Raw genomic sequence first — 25,304 nt, 5'->3', positions numbered from 1 at the left:
TCTTCCGAGTCCAAGCAGGGTCCCCCCACCCCCTGCTTCCCTCACACCCCTCACCCCTGAGTTCAGCTTGTCTGAGTTCAGCCCCTTCAGCTGGAGGCTCAGGTTTTTCTGGGAGCAAAGAGAAAGCCATTCAGGGGCTGCGAGCCGTCAGGAGAAGGAAGGCTCCATACGAACGCTGGGGGGGACAGGGACGAGAGTAGACGTGGAGCAGGGGATTTGACCTTTATTCCTGTTCAACTCAGGTCTGTGAGGGCGATCGGGGAGCTATGACGGTGCTTTCTGCTCTTTGGGTGATCTTTCTGTGCCAGCTTCTGTCCTCATCTTCAGCCCAGGTAAGGCTCGTCAAACAGCATTTTTCCTATCCTGAAGATATCTTCATTGTGTCTTAGTGTCTGCTGGATGCATGTCTGATGGGCCATCATAAAACATGGGCAGTCCTGCATGCATCCATCTTATATGTTTGTGGGTTTTTTCTGTAATCCTGATGAGGCCTTATATTCATATTTTTACTTTCTCTGTTGTCGTGTAGAACTATAAACCACCTCAGTTAATAATTCAGATAAAATTTGCACAGGTGGGTCTGTAGCTGATGCAGTCGGAGTTTTATTTTTTCTCCTAACCTGTGGAATGTGCAGACTGAAAATCAGTGAGCACAATGCGGCCTCTGTTCATTCAGCACTGTTTAAGTTAGAGTGCTTCTGCAAAGTCCTTACAGAGATCCATTCATTGAAATGAGTAAAAATAAAAAAAGAAGGAATACAATAATAATCCAAGTCATATTGTGCACAAATGGGGCTTAAAGCATGCTCTGTTTGCTTTCCATCATGTGTTGCTCTTCATATTAGACTGATTTGATTGTATACTCCGTTACATGAAATGAACCTGACTTAATTAGTGCCTTCAGCTTATATTTGCTATGAATTGGAATCTGATAGGGTTTTTTCTATCAGGCAATGTTATTAGACATTCTGCTTGGTGGTTATTAAAGCATTTCAGACACAAAACTCTGGTTTTAAAGCTTTTTTTTATTCTGCAGCGGCCTGGCCCCAGAGGACCCCCTGGGCCACAAGGACCCCCAGGGCAACCAGGAAGGGATGGCACTGATGTGAGTTTACCAGACACCAAGGGCACACTTAACATTTGCCTGGAAGCTGTACTCTTCCATGTTCAACTTTCAACCAATAGCAGTAATCAGATTAATTAGCTTAAAACTTCCTTCAATATTTTAGAAAAAAGCTGCTCTGAAGAAACTTCTGCCTGAGAGAAGCTCCAAAGGTTTTTCATATTTCTGATGCCAGGAAAGGTGGGAGTCAGAATCAAGGGGAGAAACTGCCTCCCTCACATTTAGGCTCTACTTCCCAATTGGCCGTACGACCAATCACTCCTATAAGTGGACAGGCTTCCGTTAATATTAATTAATTATTTGATAAGTTGTCTGATAAAAGCATAAATGTAGGAATGGCTGATGGATTTGAAGTGTAGCAGTAGATCACCTCTTTATTAGTCGCCCTTCCAACACCTTTAGAAGGACACATTCTCTTGGTGTATTTTTTTATTTTGGATTCCAGTCACTTTTCTTTTTGTGCGCGTACATAAATGGAGCAGAAGGTCGTTCAATCGAAAAATGTCATCACTGTGACTCCTCCTGCAGCTCCACCTACATTCATTAATTGTTACCTGTTGGATTAATGCAGGCAGAGTTTATGGGTGTGACTCAAAATACCACGTTTATTATTCCTGCTTAAAAACAGCAAATCTCCTTTAGTGGGTCATGTCAATGAAAGGAGAAGACACTAAAGGTATCATCCCAATGATCTCTATTATTAGATGCTGGAATTTAGTTGGGAAATATGGAAATCTCTATAGTAAGATTTAGCTTCTCTTTTAAATTAGAAACTATTCATTAGGGTTAGTGCTGATTAATCATTTGCTTTCTAAATGCCCCACTTATTTATATACCAGAACATTTCTTCAGATTTTTGCTCTGGATATTTTAATACCTCCAGTAAAGTTTGGGCACACAGAGGACCCATTCATGCATTCCCCAACCCTGTGAGACCATCTAGAGTTTCAGCTCGCACCTCCTCCCTGCACCTTCTTCAAACCACACTGAGGCATTAAACATGTGACCAGTCTGCATCGCCCCAGCTTAGAGAGGTTTGTTCTCCGCTAGTCACTGCAGAAGGGTTCAACACTGTCAACAGAGAAGCAGTTCATGCATTCCTTGCTTGGGCCATGGAAGAAAAAGTTGCAGAAACTGCTCCTTTTGACTATAGTCAAAGCCAGGAAATCTTTACATCGTAGAGAAAGTCATGTTGCTTATCACTGAATAGGTTAAAATCTAACATGTTTTTATCCTGTTGATAGGGGAAACCTGGACCTCCTGGGCTTCCAGGGAAAGCTGTAAGTATTTGAACCATTCTGACAAGTATTTATAAAGCGCATTCACACCAAAGTGCTGTACATCTAGAGAGTAAATTTAAAACCATCAGCAAGTAGATTTTTTTTTATTAAATCTTAAGCCCAACTCACACAATAGAACAAGCAATGCAGGCTGTACTGAATGAAAATGTTCATAAAGGATATTAAAATTAGACGGTGAATGCGGCTACCCAACATGGAGAGGAACACAAAAGGTTTAAAGTTTTCATTTCCCTTTGAACAAGTGAAAAGAAAAACTTTTTTTTAAACTTTTGAATAACTTTTTTTCTTCCTTTCACATTAATGCAGCTATACTGCAATAAAGAAATGGTGCATCATTTCAGGGAAAAGTTGTTATTTAGGGTAAATATCGATGATCGCATTGGGGATTGAAAATTATAGCATTATTATTACAGGGAGTGAATTTCTAATTATTAGAAATGTGACTTGTCACATTAACAATGAACCACAACCCAGAGGGGATAGACAACATCTGTACACAACTGAAAGTATCATTACTTCATATATTTTCACTACAAAAGAAGTAAAAAGTATTTATCCAAAATACAGTGAAGAGTACAAGTATTTGGTAATAAAGTGAAATACTAACTGATCAGAAAATCTGATTTTCTAATTATCTATATCCTACAAAATGATAATACAAAAAAATCAATACAAATAAATGACCTCATCACAGAAGAAAAACTTCAAGAATCACCAAATGACAGTTTTCCACAACATAAGGCTTCCAATACATTTCTATGTATTGTTTAATGTATCTTCAACCGGCTCACAGTCAAATAGACAACATGAACTGTTTCTGTTGCATCATTATTTAAATCATGTTTGAAGGTTTGGTAGAGTAGCTTAAATTGTTCTTAAGCTATTGGTAACACTTGAATTTATTATTCCTCACGTGAAGAGAAAAGATATTTTTCTAAATGAAACTAATTTCTAACCACTGCTGGTTAACTGATAACCTTTGGGAATAAAAAAAAAACTCCCCACCTGGTTGTGATCGTTAAATATTTCAACCATTGCACCAGTAAATAGCAATATGTTAGAAATATGGTTGGATGCTTTTATTACCCTCCATCTGCTAAAAATGCTCATGTTATACTTAGACCTAGACCAACTTTATTGTCATTTTGTATACAGAGTGTACATAAAACAAAATTACGATGCATACAGCTTTTCAAATGTGAATGAAAGTTACCATTTATAAAGTGCAACAGTGGTCAAGAATGTAAACAGTGTACAATATGGGGAAAAGAAAAACCAGTTTAAAGTCATGCTGCAAAAGGTATTGATATGGAAAGGTTTAGTTCATTGCAAATAAATAAATATGGTGCAAAATGCAGTAGAACTTCAAGTTGTATTTTATTCAAAGGGATTATGAAAAATATCAGCCGCGTTTGTAGTGCAATTAGTACAGTTACTTGTTATATCACATACCTGATATCGACAAAGGAAAAATTGATTGAGTCCGTCATGCTCATTTATAATTTATATACATATATATATATATATATATATATATATATATATATATATATATATATATATATATATATATATATATATATATATATATATATATATATATACATATATATATATATATATATATACAATTTATATGTATATATAACCTGTTATTAAATCTCTTGTTAAACTGGGTAAAGCTTTATGAAATCTGGATGCTTTGCAGGGCCCTAAAGGGAAAGCAGGAATACCAGGAGCACCAGGAAAACCCGGTCTACCAGGACTTCCAGGAGCTGATGTAATGTTCAAATCCACAGATCTCACGCTATTTGATCTTTTTAGAATGTGTTTTAAGACATTTGAATCTTGATTAGAAAAGTTATAAAAGATTTGTTATTCAGATCATTCAAAGAAACAGTAGATGAAGAAGTAATGCTGCTGCTATGCATCCCCAGGGTTTGACTGGCCCGGATGGTCCTGCCGGCAAAGACGGACCCCCAGGGGAAACAGTAAGTTGTTTTTGTTTTGTTTTTTTGTTCTTCTGAACCTGTCTTGATGTGACAGATGCATGTCCAAGATTTTAAAGATTTTAAAATCCCAAACCTCCCATCAGGATCCATCAACATCCCGCAGCTTGTTCTGGTTCTTTTAAACCTAGAGGCTCTCATAGGCACACAGTTCATATTCTCTGTCACCATGAATTTGTCTAATTGGCTCAACTTCTTGGTTAGGAATATTTTAATGAGGGATCAGGATGAGGGTATATTTTCTCCTTCTCCCTAATCTGGCCTGGAATGTGCCCCATTTCCCATCGGTAGGGAAATAACTGTTCGAAATATGGACTCTTTACACAATAAAATAGCACATAAAATCTAAATCGTTTAGACCACACCCTGAGATTAAACAAGACATATAGTTTTCATAATACATCACATTTATGAAATGACAGACAATCATATGAAATGTCTAACCAGTTAATTAGCCTCCTTAATGAGGAAGCCAGATTTAAAGCCCCTTCCTAATTACATAGATAAGTAACCTGTGGCAGCTCTGCTGAGTTATTAAGGGTGAAACAACATTTAGATGTGACACAGATTTAAGCCGGTTAATAATGGTGGATGTTAGTTTTAAGATTTTGTTTTAAATGAAGCACAAAAAGACCTTCAGCACTTAAACCTAATTATAGAAGGAAAGCGAAAGTGATCAAAAACCAGTAAATTAAGCATAGAAAGAACTGAAGTTTGCATCATTTTATGAGTCATTCTGAGGAAGTAAAGCTCTTCTATTTGCACCTTCATTATTCCTTAGTTTTACTGTGTTAAAGTGGCTATAATCAGTTTTGTGATATTTATTCCCATTAACATGGGTTGTGTTGTTATAGCAGTAGGTAATACAACCATGTGCTAATCTAGGATACTTTATCTATTTTCTTACACCAGCCAGCTGAATGGTTTTAACTCAAACCTTTAAGACACTTCTTACACACTTTATAGACTGTATTTCTGTGCATACACTGCTACTAATAGCTATTTACTTTCTAACATATTTCTGTTTTTTTGTTTGTTTGTTTTTATAGCACTCTTTGAGACATTTTAATTAGACAAAGAGAAAATACAAAAAACACGATTTAAGTTAGGATTTAATTTATTACCTGGAAATAACAATCCTTGCTAAGGTATCTAAACCAATCCTAAATGATCAGTCAGCTGTCATTTAACACATTTTCTAGAAAGCTTTGTTCATTATTTATATAGAATAATGAAATCACTTAAAAAGAACCTGCCTGTCAACATGAAACATTAAATACATTTAAGAACAGATAAGAAACAACATCATTAACATCCATTGGTTTAAAAAGGTCATTAGAAAAAAAAGCTATCCATCAAAAGCTCATCCAGATGGTAACAAAAGACCCAAGAACAACATGTAAAGCACTGCATGCCTGCCTTGCCTCAGTTAACATCAATGTTCAGGATTGAATGATGAGAAAAAGATAAAGACGTCGATGGGATTGTTTTAAGATCAAACCACTGCCGACAAAAAGAAAAACAAAGAGCCGTTTCACATTTAGATGATCCACAAGACCTTCAGGGAAATATTCTGTGGACCAGTTGGTCAGATATGGAACCCTTGGAAGTTGTGCATCCTACCGTGTGTAAAATTAACACAGCAAAAAAAACATCATGACTACAGTCAAACATGAGGCCAAATTTGCTGCTGTGCTGCTTCTAAACCTGGAAAACCTTTAAGTAAAACAATGAAATCAGTTTTTGACTTTAGGTGTAAATTCATGCGGGATAAGCAGCCAGACTGTTTCCAATGTCCACCTCTGATTGGTTCAAACACTAAATGTTTGGAGAAGCCTCTTCAGATGCTGCAAGACTGCGATCGAACAACCAACTAAACCTTCAATAGTGATGGAACTATTGTTAGAGTAAAACCAACAATTATTAGGTTTATGGAACAATTACAAGTTAGCTTTCTTTTCCTTTAAAAAAGAAAACATCTTTCTGTATTAACTTAGGTTATTTTAGTCTGAAAGATGATCTGAAAGATGCAAGTATGAGAAGAAATAGAATATATTGTAATGGGTCAAATACACATGAGAAGCAATCCAGACTTTAAAGCGATTCAACAAAACAGAGCTCTGGATGAAGTTATTGTTCATTATCCTTCAAGCCACAACCTGAAATCCTTGATTCTTCCCATTAATAGTCTAGTACTGTACAGGCAATGACTCCATTTTCTAAGGGGAGCACTTACTGTTTTTAATAATCATCTGCAACTCTCTCAGTTCACTGATTTTGATTCTCTGTTGCTGCCAACAGGGTGACGCGGGCCCTCCCGGTCCACCTGGACCTCCTGTAAGCAATCACACACTATACACATACACCAAACCTGGCAAATAGTTATAACTATATGTGTGCCTGCTCTACTGAACTACAGGGTGTTCTCACGCTGTAAAATCAGCTTCAAACAAACAGGCCACTAGATGATGGGGAAACAAATGATACGTTTTCCCCTTCAGACTCTGAAATTGACATGTAATTTATAGCAAACAGAACTGCTGACATTCGCAGGGTGAAACCATCTGCTGGATGTTGTTTTTATTAGTAAAATCTTGGTTCTTGGTGGGACCTAATTTGCCTTCCTGTGTCTTCCGTAGGGCAGGGGGAGACCCGGCGCCCCAGTGAGTAAACTTCTTTCATTTAAAACTTTTTTCTAATTTGCACCCTGGGAGCTTGTGTCTGTCTCACTTTGTTGCACTCTGATGCCTTCAGTAAATTCATACATCACGGCTTTTGTTTGTAGGGATTACCTGGAACCAATGGGTTGCCGGGCGGAGTAGGACCCCAGGGACCACCAGTGAGTCTGTCTCATATAAATAATTAAGGATATACAAGCATATGTCAGGAGTTCATGACTGATAATTAGGGATTCTTAAAGCCTATAAATGGATTTTCTATAATAAAAAAAAAAAAAAAAACAGGGACTAGATTCAGTGTATAATTGTGGAAAATGTGAGTGTTATAGTCCCTTAAAATTGCATTCCCAATTTTCAGTATATTTTAATCAGATATTTCTGTAGACCAACACCAGGTAATGCCTGATTTTGAAGAGAATGGAAATGGCAATATGGTTTACTTATTTTTTTATAAACAGAGACCAGGAGGAAAGAAAGCCTAACATATATTAATATGAAGGACCTAAATGACAAAAAAAATAAATAAAAAATTAACATTAGAATTTACCAAATACCTAAAGAGAATCCACTTATGCTTCATAGAGTCTTCGTTTGAATCCATCTGTTCCATGAAGGCATCATTAGAGAACATTTAGTCAATATGTAGCTTAAAGCTTAATGAAGACCAAGAAACACACCAGACAAGTCACTGGTAGAAGTTTTGGAGAAGTTTGAGCCACAATGAGGTTTTAACACATCATTCCAAGCTCTGAATGCATCATGCATGTTCAGTCCATCATGGTGAAATAAAAATACTCTGGCAAAACTCCAACGCAACCAAGAGATGGACAACAGACAGACTGAACAAGAAGAGCATTAATCAGTGAAGATGAAAAGCATTGACACCATTGACAAGTATTGATCATTAGATTCATACAGTGAATAATTTCTGATTGTAAAAGCATAAAATAATCAAATCAATTCATAAAAACATGACTGATGCAGCAAACAGGTGGAAGGAGGTGATCTGGCCAGAGGAGACCAAAATCAGATCCTTGGGTTTATGATGCTGGACAAACCATCCCCTGCGTGACACGGTGTTGGCAACGTCATGCTTTGGAGATTCTGTTCTCTAACAGAGACAGAGAAGCTGTCTAGGTTGATGAATGGATGTAGCTAAAAACAAAGTAACCTTAGCAGAAAACCTGCAAAAGACTGGTGACTTGGTTAGAGATTTACCTTCTAGAAGGAGAAAAAACCTAAACATGCATCAAGAATAGCAAAACATTTTGCATTATTTTTCATAGACTGTAAATCTAACTTTTCGGATCAAACTACTAACTTTACAACTATATAAAAGACTTCAAGTAGACGTGGGCCTTAAGCATTGAACTAAAGTGAAGGATTACATCTGGTTGACTGAAAGAAATAGATCCAGCAAATGTATTTATTTATTTAATTAAAACTGCTAAAAAATGTTCCTAATACCAGTTCCTTTATAATATGTTAGGGTCCAGAGGGTCTTCCAGGACTTCAAGGACCAACTGGACCTGATGGACCCCCGGTAGGGCGAAATGTCAATGACATTATATCTACTGCTGCTTTTAATTAGCAGCATACTGGGAACCAAATAATACAACACTTTGAGAAATGAACTAGATGTGATTTATGCATTTCTTGTTTCTTCCATCAGGGGCTTCCTGGTACCCTGCAAGATCTTACTGGTGACCTTCTGGTAAGATGTCTGTACTGCACACCAGAGAAGCTGTAAATGAACATTTGTTTTGAAAGCTCAGTGAAAGTGGAGTCCTCAGCATCATGCCTCTGTCCTCTGCAGTGTCCTGCTATTTGCCCTCCTGGTCCCCCTGGTCCACCCGGGATGCCAGGATTTAAGGTAAACACGATTCTATTTTTTTAGCTATTTTTTAAGCGCTGCTCTGCATGTTCTCATGTAACTATTCATGTTTGACCTCACAGGGACACACTGGACACAAAGGAGACAAAGGAGAGCCTGGAAAAAATGGGGAGAAGGTGAACTGAGCTTGCGACTTATACATCAGCTGTTATAAATGAGACGCATCTAATGGTTGCTTTAAGGGTCCTATGTTTTCTCTAGGGGGACCCTGGTCCACCAGGACAACCGGGTATTCCAGGAACTGTTGGTCTGCAGGTAAAATGTTAATTTTTTTGAAAGAACAGCAAATTTGATCAGCTACCTAATCTACAAAGCATGTTTTCTGTGTTTACACGGCGATCTCATGATGTCTTTCAGGGCCCGCGTGGTCTGAGAGGTCTACAAGGTCCAATGGGACCTGCAGGGGACAGAGTAAGCACAATCCTGTCTTTCATTGTCAGCCCCTGTAGAAAACCAATCAGGTCTGGAAGCTCTATCTGACTTAAGTATCATCTGTTTGTCTGCAGGGCTTCCCAGGTTTCAGAGGCAAGCCTGGCCAACCTGGAATCATTGGAAAGCCAGTGAGTCACTCCTTGTTTGTTTCCTGTTTTTTACTGTTATCGTGTTTTTTGTTAGTCCACAGTGAGAATGGACGGCTGGTCCCATCAATGAATAGCTGGGTGTGTTTCATCTGATGTCTGCAGGGTGATGTCGGAGAAAAAGGACCGCAGGGATTTAAAGGACCTAAAGGAGAGATTGTGAGTCAAAAATTTGTTTTTATTTTCATGAATATGAGACATTGCTTTAAAACATTGAACATATTGAGATAATTTATTTTATCTGTGCTGCTTAAACCGTCCACACATCAAAACTTCAGGTCTTTATTTTGGTTGTTTATAACTTTCACACTTTTAAAGTATTCTTGGGTATAATTCACTATCAAGTTCAGCTAAAAACTAATTTAATATTTCAAACATGTTACAGGACACTAGAATATCCCAAAATACTTCAGCCTTTTAATGTCTTTACATTGGTTCATTTTTTTCAAGGTTTTCTTGCCTAATGACACTGAATTTATTCTCTTCTTAGCCATCCTCTTGCTTTCCAGGATTTTTGCAAGCATATTCTACATGCAACACCTTTATCGCATTTAACACAACTATAGCTATGAATGAATCCATAAAAATATAGGAAATTGTGTCCTCCTTCACAAATTGCGATTATAAAACCACTGACTTAGGGAATAGGAGCCTCCAGGCTCATAGGTAGGGGAATCTCTTCCACTTGTCCATAGACTTATTTAAAGATTTCATATACAGATACATTTTCTTAATTACATTTCTTAAATAAATTTTTCTTATCTCATGAGAGCTAGTTCACATTGGCATTATGCACTTCTATCACTGGGTAATTTCTACTAATAATAATTCTGCTGAAATGTTTCTAATGACATTTTGCCGTTCCTGTTATCCAATATTACCAAGCTTGAAAGGCTTTTATTGGACACATTATTTCAGTTTTAGACTAAAGTAATACATTTATTCTGAAGTTTTGTGATAAAGTATCCAAAGCTCTTCTCCTCAGATTTAAATCTGTCCAATACTTCAGATTTTCCTATCAATATGCATGTTCTGCTCATTTTCAACCAAATTGTTCTCCACAAATATTTAGAATTCATTTTTAAGCTCTTCAACAACAGCTTCTGCTTTACTTCGGCTTTTACAACAGATTAACATTTATCCAGAAAAGTTGTGTAGAAGATGCAGTTCTCCTTGTTAATAATTTTATCTTTGACCAGGGTAAAATTGGTCCCAAAGGAGCAACAGGCGGGGCAGGACCCAAAGGGGAGCCTGTAAGTTGATATTCAAAGAATATGAATGTGTAATGTACATTCAGGACAATGAGAGTTATATCTGATAACTCTGACAGGGTATGCCTGGAAGAGATGGGAAAGATGGAACACCAGGGTTGGATGGTGAGAAGGTGAGCTCGACTTCTTCCTTCTGGGATAAACCGTTGCTGAGACTTCAGAGGGTCAGGGGGATTTTCTTTCTGCCCACAGGGTGATCCTGGACGCCATGGAGTAGCTGGAGAGAAAGGACCAAATGGACTCCCTGTAAGTACCTAACAAATCTTTTAGTCTAATTCTGTGATGTCTTCAGAATCCCCCGGAGAGCGTGTTTTTCTAAACCTTACTACCTCTGGATACACTCCAAATATGTTGCATTACGTCTTTTTGTGTATTTCTGTGGACCAGTGTGCTTATCAATGCTGGTGAGTAAAAAATGAAAAAGTTTAAGACATTGTCTCCTTTTTTTTAGGGTTTACCTGGAAAAGCTGGAGAAAAGGGATCGAAAGGACAAGTTGTGAGTATTTTGACATGAAAACAGTCCATAAATAAAGAGGCCCCAATATCAGCTGTTTATCCGCACTTCTTTCTATACCAGGGTGATGCAGGGAAGGCTGGGGAGCAAGGACCTTCTGGAGAGCCAGGTATTCCTGTATGTATCTGATGGGATTGTTTTGGAGGGACATCAACCACTCTGCATAGTCACATAACATCTAGTTGCACAATCTAAGATCTTCTGGCTTGTCTACAACCTGTTCTCTTCAGGGTGAACTCGGCGTGCCAGGAAACAGGGGGAGAGCAGGTCCCAGAGGAGTGGCAGTAAGTTAATACTCTCGATGTTAACTGAGAAAACTGCTTACTAGTCATAATTACTGAACCTTGAAGCACATTTACAAAAGGGTGAATTAAGCCGTCCCTTTGTCAAGTCACAGGACAATTGTGAGATTGGTTTGCATGTCTGATTGCTTGGTAACTAAAAATAATGGAAGTAATAAAGAGCCTCAATACCAGAAGACATTAATAAACAGCAGTGCACTGCTAAATTAATCTGAGATAGCATAGTAATAAACAGTCGGCTTCTCTAGCTATTTAAATGACGCAAAAGCAATACAAGTAACCCTTCAGAGGCTTACATGAGTTAATTAATAATAGAGAAATAAATGTAGTCCCAGCGCAGAAGGCTTAGTTTGTCTCAAATCAGATTCTAGAGGAACCCAAATAAAACAGAAAAGAATTACGGTATTATTATTATAACATGCTGTGCTGCATAACAAATATTGAAGAATGATGTCATTAGTTTATTTATTTCCTGTTCTCTGAATCAAAATAGCCTCATTAATAGTCTAGTAGAGTCACTGCTTATGTCTCATTCTAACAGGGAGGTATTGGACCAGCAGGCGGTTCGGGGCCTCAGGGAGTAAAAGGCTTCCAGGTCAGTGGGATGAAATCTAATAGTAAAGTGGGTTTTTTTTTAGCATCCATATTTTTAGATTTAGGTTTCTTAAATTGTATGTTGTAAATCTGCTGCAGGGAGTCAAAGGAGCCTTGGGCGACCCAGGACTTCCAGGGCCAACAGGACTCCGTGGAGAGTTTGGAGACAGAGTGAGTTCCTACAAGAAAAGTGTCAACCTGAGCCTTAGATTTCTACACTTCAGAAGGAGAAAAAAAGAAGTTTAAACAAGCTCAGCGCGACATCCCTAGAGGTTCTGTTTGGTTAACAATCAAACGGTTTGCTGTTCCTTTGAGGAAATGTTAAAAAGATGGAAACAATGCCGATACTGACCCTGCATAGATGTTTGAGATCATAACCAGGACATCCATCCTCAGTTCAAATTCAGGCTGCAGTCAGAAGAAAACACACAGAGAGACAAGGTGGCCTCCTGTTCAGAACCTGACGACAGAACAAAGCCGTCCTTTATGTCACTCCAGGTTCCCCTAAACCAGCCCCCCCCCCTCCCACCCTCAGAGCAACAAGTCCTCTGCATGTCTCTTTATATTGACTCCCTCCGTTTCACTACATCTTTAGGGTCCAGTTGGAGCTTCTGGAGAAAAGGGAGACATGGTAAGACATTTACCTTTCAGAGGTTATCTCCAGCTATTCAGCATTAATTAAGATGTTCTTTTAGAGCAAACAATTTTAGACATTTATCCAACAAATTCTAATTTTGTCACGTTCTCTAGGGCGTGGCAGGAAGTGATGGTTTACCAGGAGAGAACGGAGAACCTGTAAGTATTTTGTCCTAATCCTTCAATTGACTCCAGTTCAGGATGAATCTGTTGCATATTACAGCAAAACTCTGCAGGAGCAATACTACTCAACTCTTTCAGTAACGCATCCGATCACTTTGGTTTTCAAAAATTAAACAAGTCTCTTTACATTTTATTAAAATGTATTTGAGGAATTGCACACTGGTCTGATGAACTAAATAGGCATTTTGTAAACTAAATGTAACTTCAAAGAAAGGAAAGAGGGAAGATGGGACATTAATAGGTAAAGCTCAAAGAACTCAAGGGAGCTGCTCCAAGACAAAAGGAACAAAACGAGAAAGTTCTGGTATCTTCAGACCTCTGTGCTGTGGTAATGCTCACAGGATTAGCTGTACACTGACAAATATGCCGCCTATATAAATCCTTGGCCATCATTTAGACTGGACAGATTGGGTTGGCTGACCCTCAAAATGGATGGGGGATTGACTCTTTAGAGGTAGTTTATTTTTTATCCTCATTAAGAAAATACAAAAATGGTATCTTGCTGAATTTTCTAGAAAATAAATAACTCTTTATTATTTCTGTGGCATGAGTCAGTGCTTCAATAGGAAACATAGCATCATAGACATGCACTGCACTGCTGTATGCATCTCCTGGACCAGAGACATCAGATATTTCTTAGGTGGAAAAATGTACTAATATGAGTCAGGTTGTAACATTTTCCTATTCAGTGATCATTTTTGGAGCCATGTCAGCTACTGATGCTGGTCCACCATGTTTCATGAAGTCCAAAGTCCCTTTTCCACCCAGAGTACCTTCTGCTTCCCTCATCTGACTTTAATAGAGCCACAGATTTCCTTTATCGAGCAGGACTTACTACATGCTCACACACAATCAGAGGAACCAATACCTGTTCAGTGATAGTTTTGTGGTTGATGCTCAGAAACTCCCCTGACCTTAACCCTTTGGAGGAATCTGTAGAAGATTGACAGACACAACTATGCAGATGAGCAAAGACTCTTATAACATTAAATCATCAGCAGTGAAGCAGGCTAACTAGCCACTATTCAGTGCAGTAATCAATACAAATGGAGGCAAAAACCAAGTATTTGTACATTTTAACTGGAATGATATTTCTGATTTTATAGCTAATTTACTGTTGCTGAAGTAATATTCTAGTGAGAAACCTAATATTTGGTTCTAATTATCCAACAGCAGTATGTGTAATGATGTATATCTATATTGATTCTTTCTGTGAATTGCATTAATGAAATACTATGTGATGACTACCTAATATACTGTTAGCCTGACCCTGAGGCCAAACGCTTGGATGGCTAAAGAATGTCTTTATTTCCAGGGTCCGTTTGGGCCAGTTGGACAAAAAGGAGAGGTAAGCTACTTGATCTATTTTCTCTGTCCTACATGTACAAAATCTCACCCTTCAAAGCATCAGTCCAAATACAGCCTGTGTCTGCCAAACAAGCCTCAGATGCTGTGTGGGTGTAATTAGCAGTCCGAGTTTGCTCCAAACTCCCTATGCGTCTGTTCCTTCTCCAAACATTCAAAATGGCGTCTTACCCTGAGCAGTTTTTGTGCACATGTGAAAGTGCACATTCCAGGATTAATAGGATTATTTAGAGATAGGCACTACAGCTTTAGCTTTATTGGCCTGTTTGCTGCTATCGCCATGAGGGAAAGACAAGTCACACTAAGCTGCAGCACAATTTGTGTAATTAGTAACACAGCGCTGATGAGCCTCACTCTCTTAGTCTCACTTACTGTTTGCTGTGCTCTTTGGAGTAATTATCAGGCAAAAGGAGTCCATATGAACCCACCCCCGCATTGTCTCAACAGGCCCAGTTTGTTTTTTTTCTGTGGTGTTTAGAAAGCGATTAAATATCAGTGAGGTTTTTCGGGGATAGCATAAAAGATTATTTGTTTCTGCAAAGCATACTGAGCAATTAAACTGGTAATTATTGCTAATTGCAGCCAGGAAAGAGAGGGGAACTTGGGCCAAAAGGTGTGACAGGTCCACAAGGAGAGATCGGGGCAAGGGGACCACCAGGAAAGCCAGGACCGATGGGGTTCCAAGGGGAGCAGGGCGCGCCTGGAATTGCAGGAAAGACAGGTGTACCTGTGAGTGAGATTTTTTATTTTCTTTTTATCATAGATGTCTACTTTTATCTGACAGCGGTTATGTTTCATACATGGCTTCCTGTGTTTTAGGGGAAATTTGCAAGTGAGCAGCACATCAGAGAGCTGTGTGGTTCCATGATTGATGGTGAGAGATCTGGGTTTCCATTCGCAATCCACACATTGACATTAGACATAGAAAATCTCACTTTGTGGCGTTCACTATCATGCAGATCAGATTGCACAGCTTGCTGCCAACCTGCGGAGACCCCTGGCACCTGGAATGGTGGGCCGCCCTGGCCCTGCGGGTCTTCCAGGAAAGCCAGGGGTTGCTGGTTCTGTCGGACATCCAGGAACCCGTGGACCACCAGGATACAGAGGCCTGCCAGGAGAACTGGGAGATCCAGGTCCCAGAGGTAAACACCCGCAAAATGATTTCAGTTTCATCCAAGTATTACCATTATTAGAGATACATTTAAAGACAACCCAATGATGGGAAAGATATAAACCAGGCATCCCCAAAGTCGGTCCTCGAGGGTTGTTTTCCTGCAGGTTTTAGAGGTTTCCCTGCTCCAGAACATCTGATTTACATTAATAGTTGATTAACAGGCTTTTGCTGAACTGCAATCATCAGCATCAGCTGTGCTAAAGCAAAGAAACCTCTAAACCCTGCAGGACTGCGGCCCTCAAGGACCGACTTTGGGGATGCCTGATGTTAACGAACTGATCAACAAAGTGCTGCCACACCTTGAGGGCACACCTGTGGGGGCAGGATGGGCGTAGTGATGTCACTCATCAGTTATTGGCACCTTGTGTCAAAGTAGTTGAGATGAAGCTAAAAAAAAACATAACAGACCTTTAAAATGATGCAGCCTCCACCATGTTTAACAGTCAGTGGTTTTAAGGTTTGAAATTGACACCAGCAAAATAACCTTTGCTTTCTATGCATAGAAGGATTTTAAGTATGTTTCACTTTATCCTCCTAGAAACAGAAAGCTTTATTGAGAACAAAAGTGTTGATTTTCAAGCAGAGAGTGACAGTTTGGTGGTTGTATCAGACTGAGTGTTTTTTTTTTTTTGCCACTGGCGCTGTAGTATGGCACTGAATTGGCTGAAGAGAGGTCTACTTCCAAATAATTCAATTGCACCTCATGTCTACAGAACATTGACTTAGTGTTTCAACAGGACAATGCAGGGAGTTTTTATATATTAGAAATAAGTGATATAAGTTTGTGTACAGAAAACATGGCTTGCTGTGTAGAGTTCTTTACAGCAAACTCACAAAGACTAATACATGTTTTTGTTTGTTTTTTAAATGACAGGTGATGTTGGTGAGGCAGGTGATAAAGGACCAGTTGGTAAAGCTATTGATGGACCTCCAGGAGATCAAGGATACCAAGGTAAGGCAGCCATTTTAAATCCTCTCATGGATAACTGCTTCTCAAATTCATCTAATCTTGAAAATCCTTTCTCAACATCAACAGGTCTTCCTGGAGTACCTGGGTTTGCCAAAGATGGCCGTGATGGATCTCCAGGAGATCCAGGTGAGCCCGGCGAACCTGGCAGGACGGGTCGGACAGGGCATCAGGGTCCTCCTGGGATCTGTGATACATCAGCCTGCCAGGGAGCGTCACCGGCGGAGAAATCCACAAACCCCAAAAACAATTAAGGATGACTTTCTGCAGTCTGACTACGCCGCTTTTAGGAGGGGATGTGTTAACATGAGAGGAATGACACCACAGAACGTTTACAAGTCCTCTTTATTTTAACACGTGTATCTCAAAGGAGGAATGACATCTACAAGTGTGAATGGAGAAACTTCCCAAGAGCGACAGGAACACCAAAACCCCCCAAAGGATAAAAAAAGTAACAGGTAACATCTTGAAGTAAAGCGGATCAGGCATTGAAAAGTACAAGAGAACAACTGTATTGTTCCAATGTTTCCCAAACACAACAGGCATGCTCCATTTGTTTCTGTTATCATCAATGTGTCACACAGCAGCTGTGACCGCCTCTGCTGTGTTTCCTCAACATACAAACTGGCCGTGTAAAATATGGACAAAGGTGCAGGGGCTGAAAATGCTCTGTCCCAGCTGCCCCGAAATTTTGTAGAATAATGAAAAACGACTTATGTGCATTTCTTTTTCTTTTTTTACTGCTTTAATTTTTTTTAATATTACTTGTAAAGAGAAGTTAATTGACTAAAGCTAAAATAATCTTAAACAGTTTAAAACATTTGAATGCATAAATAATATGTGTAATTCATAAAAAAATTAGGAACCTTTAAATTTCTTTGGTTTTCTTTCTCAGTCTGCAATGACCACATCCACTGTGTAACACCGGTGCTGTAACTATTAAATATACATTACATTAAATACTATTTATTATTGTGGGTGACTGTTGTATGTACAGTAAGATGCTACAGCGACATGTTGTAAGAACAAATAAAGCCACTTTTCAGTAAAACATTACTCTTTTCTACATATCAAGAAACATACAATCTAAAAAACCAAAATATATCTAATAATTTTATATTTCAAGTTATCACAACTCATTAAATATATTAACAGACTAGAATAAATAGAGGCTAGAAAGCCTAAACACATTCAGCTTGAACATCTGCTAAAACAAATATGTGATGGAACATTTGAAATATGTATTAAAATGACAATTACATTAAATGAGAGGGAAAACAGCCTTTTTCTCAGCAGATATTTTTCATTTTCCAAAGAAAAACAGCGCCACCTTGTGTGAAATGTGGTTACCATTTAGGGAAACAAATGGTTTTAGTAATTCTGATACTACAGTGACATCTAGTGGATTTATAGTGCAACTGCAGGAAACCTGTCCTCTGTTAACATAAAGTAGATCTTGCATCCATTTAGAGTTAAATATTAAAATGGTCTTTTCCGTCACATTAAACATCAACCTTTCAGTTTACTAATTCAATTTAAGATGCACTAAGTGTGGAACAGAGATGGATGAATTAGATCACTGCTCATCTGCTAGAGAAATCCTCCATGTCTCGCTGGCCTTTGGGCTGGATGGCTGTTGGCCTGAAGAGTTGCTGAACTTTAAAAGCATTTCTTTCTCATTAATGATGACATTCTGAAACTCCTGCAAAAGAGAAATAGTTCATTTAAGATAGAATATTTTACAGAAAAAGTTTAGCAGTTAAGCATAAAGGTTTTATGGTGTACGTTTTCCAGAAGTTTTTTTTTTATTATTTCTGAAGGAGGCTTTTTTTTTTTTTTTCAAAAGCATATAATTAATAGGGAAACATAAATAAGGTGTAGGCTTTCTTCTTCGATTTATCATTTCTGTTTTATAGCCAACCTATTGGTTCAGAATGATGTTGCAATTTAAATATATTTCATTGTAACTTGGGTCTTGTCACATGGTGCTCTTTGAAACTCCAATATATACCAACTATCTTTTAATTGAACTTTATTGATCTCACGCTGGAGAAATTTGCCTCTGCATTTAGCCCATCCCCTTGGGGACCAGTGGGCTGCCATCGTGGGGCGCCCGAGGAGCAGTGTGGGATTAAGGGTCTTGTTCAGAGACCCGGAGTGGCAGTCTTTCATCACTAGTGGCAGCATCACACCAGGAGTGTATCAGGATGCTTCACCGTTGAATGCACACAGAACACATGACAGGATCACATCTATGATTCTTTTGACAAAATGATCCTGCAAGCATCACAAACTACTGGAAGGATTCATCTAAAATAAATAAAGTTTTCTGATGCCAATTCTTGTAAATCTAGACGCCGTTTTAGCAGTGGTTTCTTCTTGCCCTGTTTGTTTAAAGGGAATATTCTAACAGCTGCTGTCACCTGCTGCCAATAAAGAGTGGGCTCTGCACTGGTGGCGCATATTGCCAAGATAAGCACATCCCAAATTGTTTTGCTATTCCTGAAGTTTCCCTCATACTTTGCTTAAAAAAATTATTTTGGGTGTTCTAAAATGTGAACCAATTTTTAAGAAAAAGAACGATGGCTCTATATGTTTGGGTTAAGATAGTCTTTTCAAGTGATTGATTGTTCATAAGGACAGGTGTGAAACATTAAGACTGGGCCAAGATATATCTGAATACATCATTTTTTTTTTTAAGTTTTATGGATTTAACAGAAGAGAGACCCATGATGAACCAGATGGAAGGGACTGCAACTGGATCAACGACAGGTAACAGACGCCAGCAAGATGGAGGTGGAACACTGGTTTGGGCTGGTATCAGAGAACAACTAGTTAGAGCTCTTTTAATTAAAGACTGGCTCTAAATCAACTCCCCAACTCACACCCAGTTACTAGAAGAGGTTTTACTCAAGCAGTGGAGCAGGAAAAAGTTTGCAACTTCAAATAGAAAAATATTATATCCAACAAAGTTCAATAGCAGCCAATAAAAGCCTCAAAGACAAAAGATTAATAGCATGAACCTCTTACTCAGCTGACCTAAACCCTGCTGGGTACCTTCTTTATTGGAAGACTTAAATGTAAAGAAAAAGAGCAGACCCCTCCATACAGTGTCCATTAGGCCGTAGCAGCTGCTACTCAAATGGTTGATCTTCAATTATCAAGAAGCTGATAGACTCCATAACTGGAAAGCCTCATTACTTTTATTAAAAGTAGAAGAAAATGTCAATAATATATTTAGATGTCCATCCATCTTCTACCACTTCTCTATGGAGGGACTGGTGCCTATCTCTAGTAGTCTGTGGGTAAAATGCAGAGTACACACTGGACAGGTGGTCAGTAGAAGGTTTTTGGACTGTGAGAGGAAGCCGGAGTACCAGGAGAGAACCCACACATGCACGAGGACAACATGCAAACTCCATGTCAAAGGGACCCTAGGTCAAGGTTCAAACCCAGGATCTTCTTTCTACAAGGCAACAGTGGTACAACCTGGACCTCCATGCAGCCCCTATTTGTAAAATGTTGTGTTGTTATCATGAGATGAAAGGTAACAAATGAGATGGGAATATCTTCATTTTCATTTAGTTGCTGAATAAATCTGAGGATCAATTGTTGTGTACCCGCTATGTACCTTACTATTGTGGTTTGATATTATTAGACAGAGTTTGAACACCGTAGCTGTAAAATAATAAAATAATACCTCAAGAAAAAACTTCCTTGTGCACACATCATATTTAACTCCAAGAAGATGGCTGTTATTTACAATAAAAGCGATCGCCTGAAAACATAAATAATGACATACTGTAAAAAAAAAAAAAAAGGCCCAATAAATTACTTTAGAAGTCTATATTATACATATGCTTACCTTCTTGAAGTTGTCTCCATATGTTTTATTGATGTATCTCAGGAAAGCAGCGGTCCACTGAAGAGTGGTGACTTTATCAGTTTCAGGCAAACAGAACGGCACCATTGTGTTCAGCTCATCACAGCACAATCGGATCCGTTTCCTACATAGAAGCAGACATTTCACAGTATCCCCAGTAAATCCAACTATGTTCTGTCTCACACACTAATCAATCATGTCCCATATCTCACAAGATACTAAACTTCATCTTTTAATTATTCTTCAAATCTGGAAAAAAAAATGTGGTTATTTCTTTGCTATTTAGCAAAACTGTTTTACTCTAGAAAAACAAATAAGACAATTAGATAATTAAAAACTAAATTTTTATAAGCCTTTTATCACTATGGTTAAATATTGTTTATTGTTAGTTTTAACTTATGCAGTAATACAATTTAAATCTCCATAAAGCATTTGTCTTAAACTGGAAACATCACTGCAGTGAAAGGAAAAATGGACAGGAACATGTGGCAGTTTAGCCTGGTTTGCTTAAAGCCATATATTTATGTAAATAAAGATAAGTCCAATAAATTTAGCTCATCTATTCATTGCAATCAATGATCAACCGATACAGTTTTTTTTTTTTTTTTTTAAGGCCGATGGCAACAATCTGACACCAGTCAGGACGATCCCCGATATGGGCTGCCAAGATTTTGGGGCTCAATTCTTTTAGCCAATGTTGCTTTTTTTTCTTCTGTTTATATGATAAATAAAAAAACATGACAAGAAATTTTAACCTTGTGAAGATTCTAAGTCATCCAGGTCATAGTCATTCCAGTTGTTGGCCTGGCTGATCAGGTGACATGCTTTGGTCGCAACTCCCACCCCCATAGAGGGACCAGAACATCTCGCCTCAACAATTCCCCCTTTCAGAGAAATAGACCAGTATCGGATATTGAAACCAAGCACCTGCCCATTCCTAAGGGACCCGTTCGTCTGGTTCAATTTGAATGTTTTGTAATCCAAAAGAAGTCTTTGCTTTCGCTCTATAAAGCCTCGAAGTCAACACTATTTCTAATATTTTGAATTGAAAAAGTTTCCCGGATGGGAAGCGAAACGTCTCCAAACTTGGAAACAAAGTCCAGTGGATTGTTTTTTTTTTTACTTTTTTGGAAACTCTCCAGTGTGAAGAAGAAATAAACAGTTTTCAATTTAAATATCACAAATTAATGCTTTTCTTGCTGATAATATATCCAGCATATAAGTTGGAGTCTGAGTAATAAGGTGCCCACCTGACAGGGAGGTTAATGATCGTCATGGTAAAGGTTGCAGCGGTGGACTAAGAGGAAAATGTGGATTTATTGAAACCAATATGGTTGGGAATGGATGGGAAAGTGAGCCTGTTTTAATTAATAAAAAGATATGTTAGAACTAGCAGAATTAAATTAAATAAAAAAAAAATGTTCTTGTCTGCAAGGAATATTTGAATATTTAAAGGATAGGGATTAAATTCTGGCATAATAGAGAAGGTATGTCTATTAGATCTAACATAAAGTAACAGATGTTTTACGTAGAAAGGATGGAGAGCTACAGGGTGGTGATGCCTTCATGTACCTTTGTTTTCAGATACTGTGATGTCCAGAATTTAACAATTTAAATAAAGGAATTTTCATTATCAAAAATACTTGAGAATAAGTAATGGTTTGGTAAAAAGCTGCTAAAAACTGGCCTTTTACATGTGGATTAAATGTTTAAGCAGGCTTAAAAGGAAATACTCGGGTAGACAAACACAAGATTACATGCAATTGTGGAATTTTAAAAGCTAAATTAGGAAAAGCTTAAAAAAATACGCCGATTATACGAAGAATAAACACCCCCAGTAAAAAAAAAAAAACATAGTTTATATCAAAACAATAAATATATTTGTTATTGGACATCGGATAAAGTAGTTTACCCTTCAACCGGAGGGTTGCTGTCATAAAGACAGGCTAAAATGTCCCACCTGCGCTCCCTCTCACTGCGGTTGTGTCTCTCCTTGCGTTGGGTCTCTGATATACTAGAATGAGCTCTTCTGCGGCCGTCCCTCCTGGACACTCTGCCTGGGGCTGAAGCAGTTTTAGTAGCTTTGTTTGGCTCTGCGTAAACACTGTTGCAATGCCATCTGCTGACCTCAAGCGGCGCCACATCCTCTGTGTAAACCAGCGATCAAACAAACTTAGAAAAATCCTGTGTAGCATAACAGACAAATGGGTTGACTTAATAATTAAGTTAGTGATGTTTACTTTCAGCGATCACCCATTCTTTCTCTTCTTTAGGGCTGCAGCTGTCAGTATATAACGGTTTTGTTACAGAGGTCACTGGATGATGGTTAAATGACAAACTTGGGGACATCATCAAACCCTGAGGGTTGCTGGGTTCAGCCATTTCTACAACAACCTCCAGGAAAAAGAGAAAATTGAAATATCAGGTTAAACAAGATGCCAAAATGGATGAAAATAAATGATGAGATTATCTTCCATACCACCTGACTGAAGACATTGGTTATCGGGTCAAAAACCCCTCCGATGTGAGAGCTGGATACCTTGAAAGGATTTGCTCGCTCAGCTTGTACCCACTTTTGTGTTTGCGGATGTGCGAAGGCCTCTTGAGTTTCTGATGTCTGCTGAAATACAGTCAAAAGACTGAAGAGAGCATAAGAATAAAGGTTGTTACACAGTGTGCAAAAGAAAATATTAGAACAATGTTATGCATAATAAAAATAATACATTATATTAGTGCAACTAACTTGCTGAGAACTGCAGGGTGACTCTCCTGCTGCACTGTGGTGTCAGCACACATACTGTTGAATCTCTTCTCCAGACACACCCTCGCTGAAATGGATCGGTTTTTGGAAAACACTTCTTCCTTAACAGTCGACTTCAATGGGCTTTCTTCACTTCTGATTCTGGCCAGCACAAAGCTTGGAACCTCGCCGTAGTGCAAGGGAGTCTTCTCCCCTGATATCATTAGACTGTGGTCATTGTTTAAGGTTGAAGTTGACAAGTCAATAGCTTCACTAAACGTGTTAGGGGAAAGCCCTGTAGAGCATTCTGCATTTTGAACTGGCACTGCAGCTGGGAGAGGACTAGCATTAGGGCTGACTGAGAGCCCGGGCTCCAATTGTGCTTGGATGAAGTTCTGAGGGTTTGAGAATTCAACATCTGACATCCTTGTCAGATCAAACTCTAAGCCCGTCGTCTGACTCCGACCGCATGCACCCGGGCTCCAAATCAAACCAAGGAAGTCAGGGGTGTGATCGCTTGATGTGGACGAGGCATTGGGAGTTTCGTAAACTGGGTGCATGGATGACATACCTCCCCCTGGAGATGGAAATTACATTAAGAGAAATACAATTTATTTAACAACACATATGGTGCCATATCTTTGCATAGAATACTGAAACAAACATGTAGAGCAAATTCCATAAAACATATCACTCTTGAGGTTTTTCATTGATGTTTCACACAACACATAAACAAAATAGTACTTAGATGTAAAGTAGAAGTGAAATGATGCAGTTTTTTTAAGTTAATTTGGAATAAACGTCCCTTACTCTGGTTTTCCAATTTAAAACTTGCCTTCAGAAGTCCCAAAATTAGTCAGAGGAGAGAACCTGTATATAGTCTAATCTTAGCTGCTCTGTAAATAGCATCATACAGAACAAAGAACACATCAGTGTACTATATCGCATCCATCCCTGGAAAAGGTAGCATGGTCTGACCACTAAAGCCTAAACAGAGGTCAGGCGAGAAGAGTCCAAGTTAGAAGCACATAGAAGGCTCATAGTAACTCTGGAGGAACCGCAGGGGCCCACAGCTCAGGTGGGATAATCTATCGCAGGGCAACTCTTACAGGCAGTTGTAGACTATCTCCAAGGTGACACAGATTAATGTCAATCGCATACAGATGTTCTCAAACATGTGGCTTTTGGCCAACATGTGGCAAAACCCCTGAAACCTCATCTCTCTAACCTAAGTTATCTTGCAAAGAACAGGCAAAAAAAAGTCAACTTAAACTAGAATAATATTAATCATAAAGAAAAAAGGGTCTAAATGGGGCTCTACAAAGAATTGAAGAGAGTTGCGTACAAATACACACTAATCCTTTTGAATTTCTGTGTAGAAAACCTTTTTAAACCACCCTTTTCCTTCCAACTTGTTGATATTTTGTGTTTGTCTTATAAAAACCTGCAAGAACACATTAGAGTTTGGGATAACATTAAATAAAGTGGGCAAACATAAAAGTTAGGCTATAAAATATTTTTAACATGTAGTTCATTGTTATTAACAATAAATTAAGCATATAGATAATCAATTCAGTAAAAGTTTCACTGTTTTAGTGATTTATACAAATGTAGCGATATACAGCATTAACAAAGCACTAATATATTGTTTTACAATAGCATATACAGAAGGCCTAAATAGTAGAAAACTTCTATCTTTAACTTATTGCTTGAATAAATATATTAATCAGATCTTTTTTTCACTCACTGATTTCATATCAAAATAAGTATTTTGATTTCTTTAGCATTTAAATGAGTTATAATAGCAGCTAGCTGGTGAACTCTATATTAGCATATTTAAACAAAGCAGCGAACCAAATATGCGACATAAAAGATGTTATAATCATTTATATATTTACTGGGGAATATATAAAAAAGGTACAACTAAAATGTTATTTTAATGGCTCGTTCAGCTATGTCTTTTTACCTGAAAGTTAACTTCTGAACGGATGGTTGTTCGACGTTTTTCAACGGTGTAACCCGGTGGTCTTCAACAGGAGGTTCGCGACCCCTAGGGGGCCACGGAGGTACTGCAGGGGGTCGTGAAAGTCTC

At 38.4% G+C, this 25,304-nt stretch overlaps 2 protein-coding genes across 2 annotated transcripts; one reads left to right on the top strand and one right to left on the bottom strand.

Moving 5' to 3' along the window:
- The first annotated feature begins 72 nt into the window (after window positions 1–72).
- On the top strand, window positions 73–17,640 carry col9a3 (collagen, type IX, alpha 3). Its single transcript, XM_038271397.1, has 32 exons — window positions 73–332; window positions 1,037–1,105; window positions 2,368–2,403; window positions 4,133–4,204; window positions 4,362–4,415; window positions 6,735–6,770; window positions 7,073–7,096; window positions 7,219–7,272; window positions 8,601–8,654; window positions 8,784–8,825; window positions 8,928–8,984; window positions 9,068–9,121; window positions 9,207–9,260; window positions 9,363–9,416; window positions 9,512–9,565; window positions 9,689–9,742; window positions 10,783–10,836; window positions 10,914–10,967; window positions 11,047–11,100; window positions 11,306–11,350; window positions 11,432–11,485; window positions 11,599–11,652; window positions 12,212–12,265; window positions 12,364–12,435; window positions 12,860–12,895; window positions 13,015–13,059; window positions 14,399–14,431; window positions 15,031–15,177; window positions 15,268–15,322; window positions 15,408–15,590; window positions 16,497–16,574; window positions 16,659–17,640. The coding sequence occupies exons 1-32, from the start codon at window positions 267–269 to the stop codon at window positions 16,841–16,843; spliced, it is 2,037 nt and encodes a 678-aa protein (XP_038127325.1). The 5' UTR covers window positions 73–266; the 3' UTR covers window positions 16,844–17,640.
- LOC119774085 lies at window positions 16,663–24,531 on the bottom strand. The gene is made up of 6 exons (XM_038271400.1): window positions 23,216–24,531; window positions 22,955–23,111; window positions 22,713–22,866; window positions 22,433–22,619; window positions 20,455–20,596; window positions 16,663–18,291 (listed from the first exon to the last, which is right to left on the bottom strand). The coding sequence occupies exons 1-6, from the start codon at window positions 23,779–23,781 to the stop codon at window positions 18,166–18,168; spliced, it is 1,332 nt and encodes a 443-aa protein (XP_038127328.1). The 5' UTR covers window positions 23,782–24,531; the 3' UTR covers window positions 16,663–18,165.
- Window positions 24,532–25,304: the final 773 nt, after the last annotated feature.

Source organism: Cyprinodon tularosa, unplaced genomic scaffold (assembly GCF_016077235.1).
Source record: "Cyprinodon tularosa strain WSP-4 unplaced genomic scaffold, ASM1607723v1 ctg8, whole genome shotgun sequence".
NCBI classification, from domain to species: Eukaryota; Metazoa; Chordata; class Actinopteri; order Cyprinodontiformes; family Cyprinodontidae; genus Cyprinodon; species Cyprinodon tularosa.
The sequence above is the reverse complement of the archived record's forward strand: the minus strand, read 5'-3'. Positions and strand labels throughout refer to the sequence as shown.

What these genes read in the sequence shown, in the direction of transcription:
- col9a3 (XM_038271397.1), top strand. Translation starts at nt 267, where the DNA reads ATGACGGTGCTTTCTGCTCTTTGGGTGATCTTTCTGTGCCAGCTTCTG. An exon ending in TGTCCTCATCTTCAGCCCAG is followed by an intron (nt 333 to 1,036) that starts GTAAGGCTCGTC and finishes TTTATTCTGCAG; the next exon opens with CGGCCTGGCCCCAGAGGACC. An exon ending in AGGGAGTAAAAGGCTTCCAG is followed by an intron (nt 12,266 to 12,363) that starts GTCAGTGGGATG and finishes AATCTGCTGCAG; the next exon opens with GGAGTCAAAGGAGCCTTGGG.
- LOC119774085 (XM_038271400.1), bottom strand. Translation starts at nt 23,781, where the DNA reads ATGTCATCCATGCACCCAGTTTACGAAACTCCCAATGCCTCGTCCACA. An exon ending in CACCCTGCAGTTCTCAGCAA is followed by an intron (nt 23,112 to 23,215) that starts GTTAGTTGCACT and finishes TGCTCTCTTCAG; the next exon opens with TCTTTTGACTGTATTTCAGC. An exon ending in CGCAGTGAGAGGGAGCGCAG is followed by an intron (nt 20,597 to 22,432) that starts GTGGGACATTTT and finishes GCTTCTATGTAG; the next exon opens with GAAACGGATCCGATTGTGCT.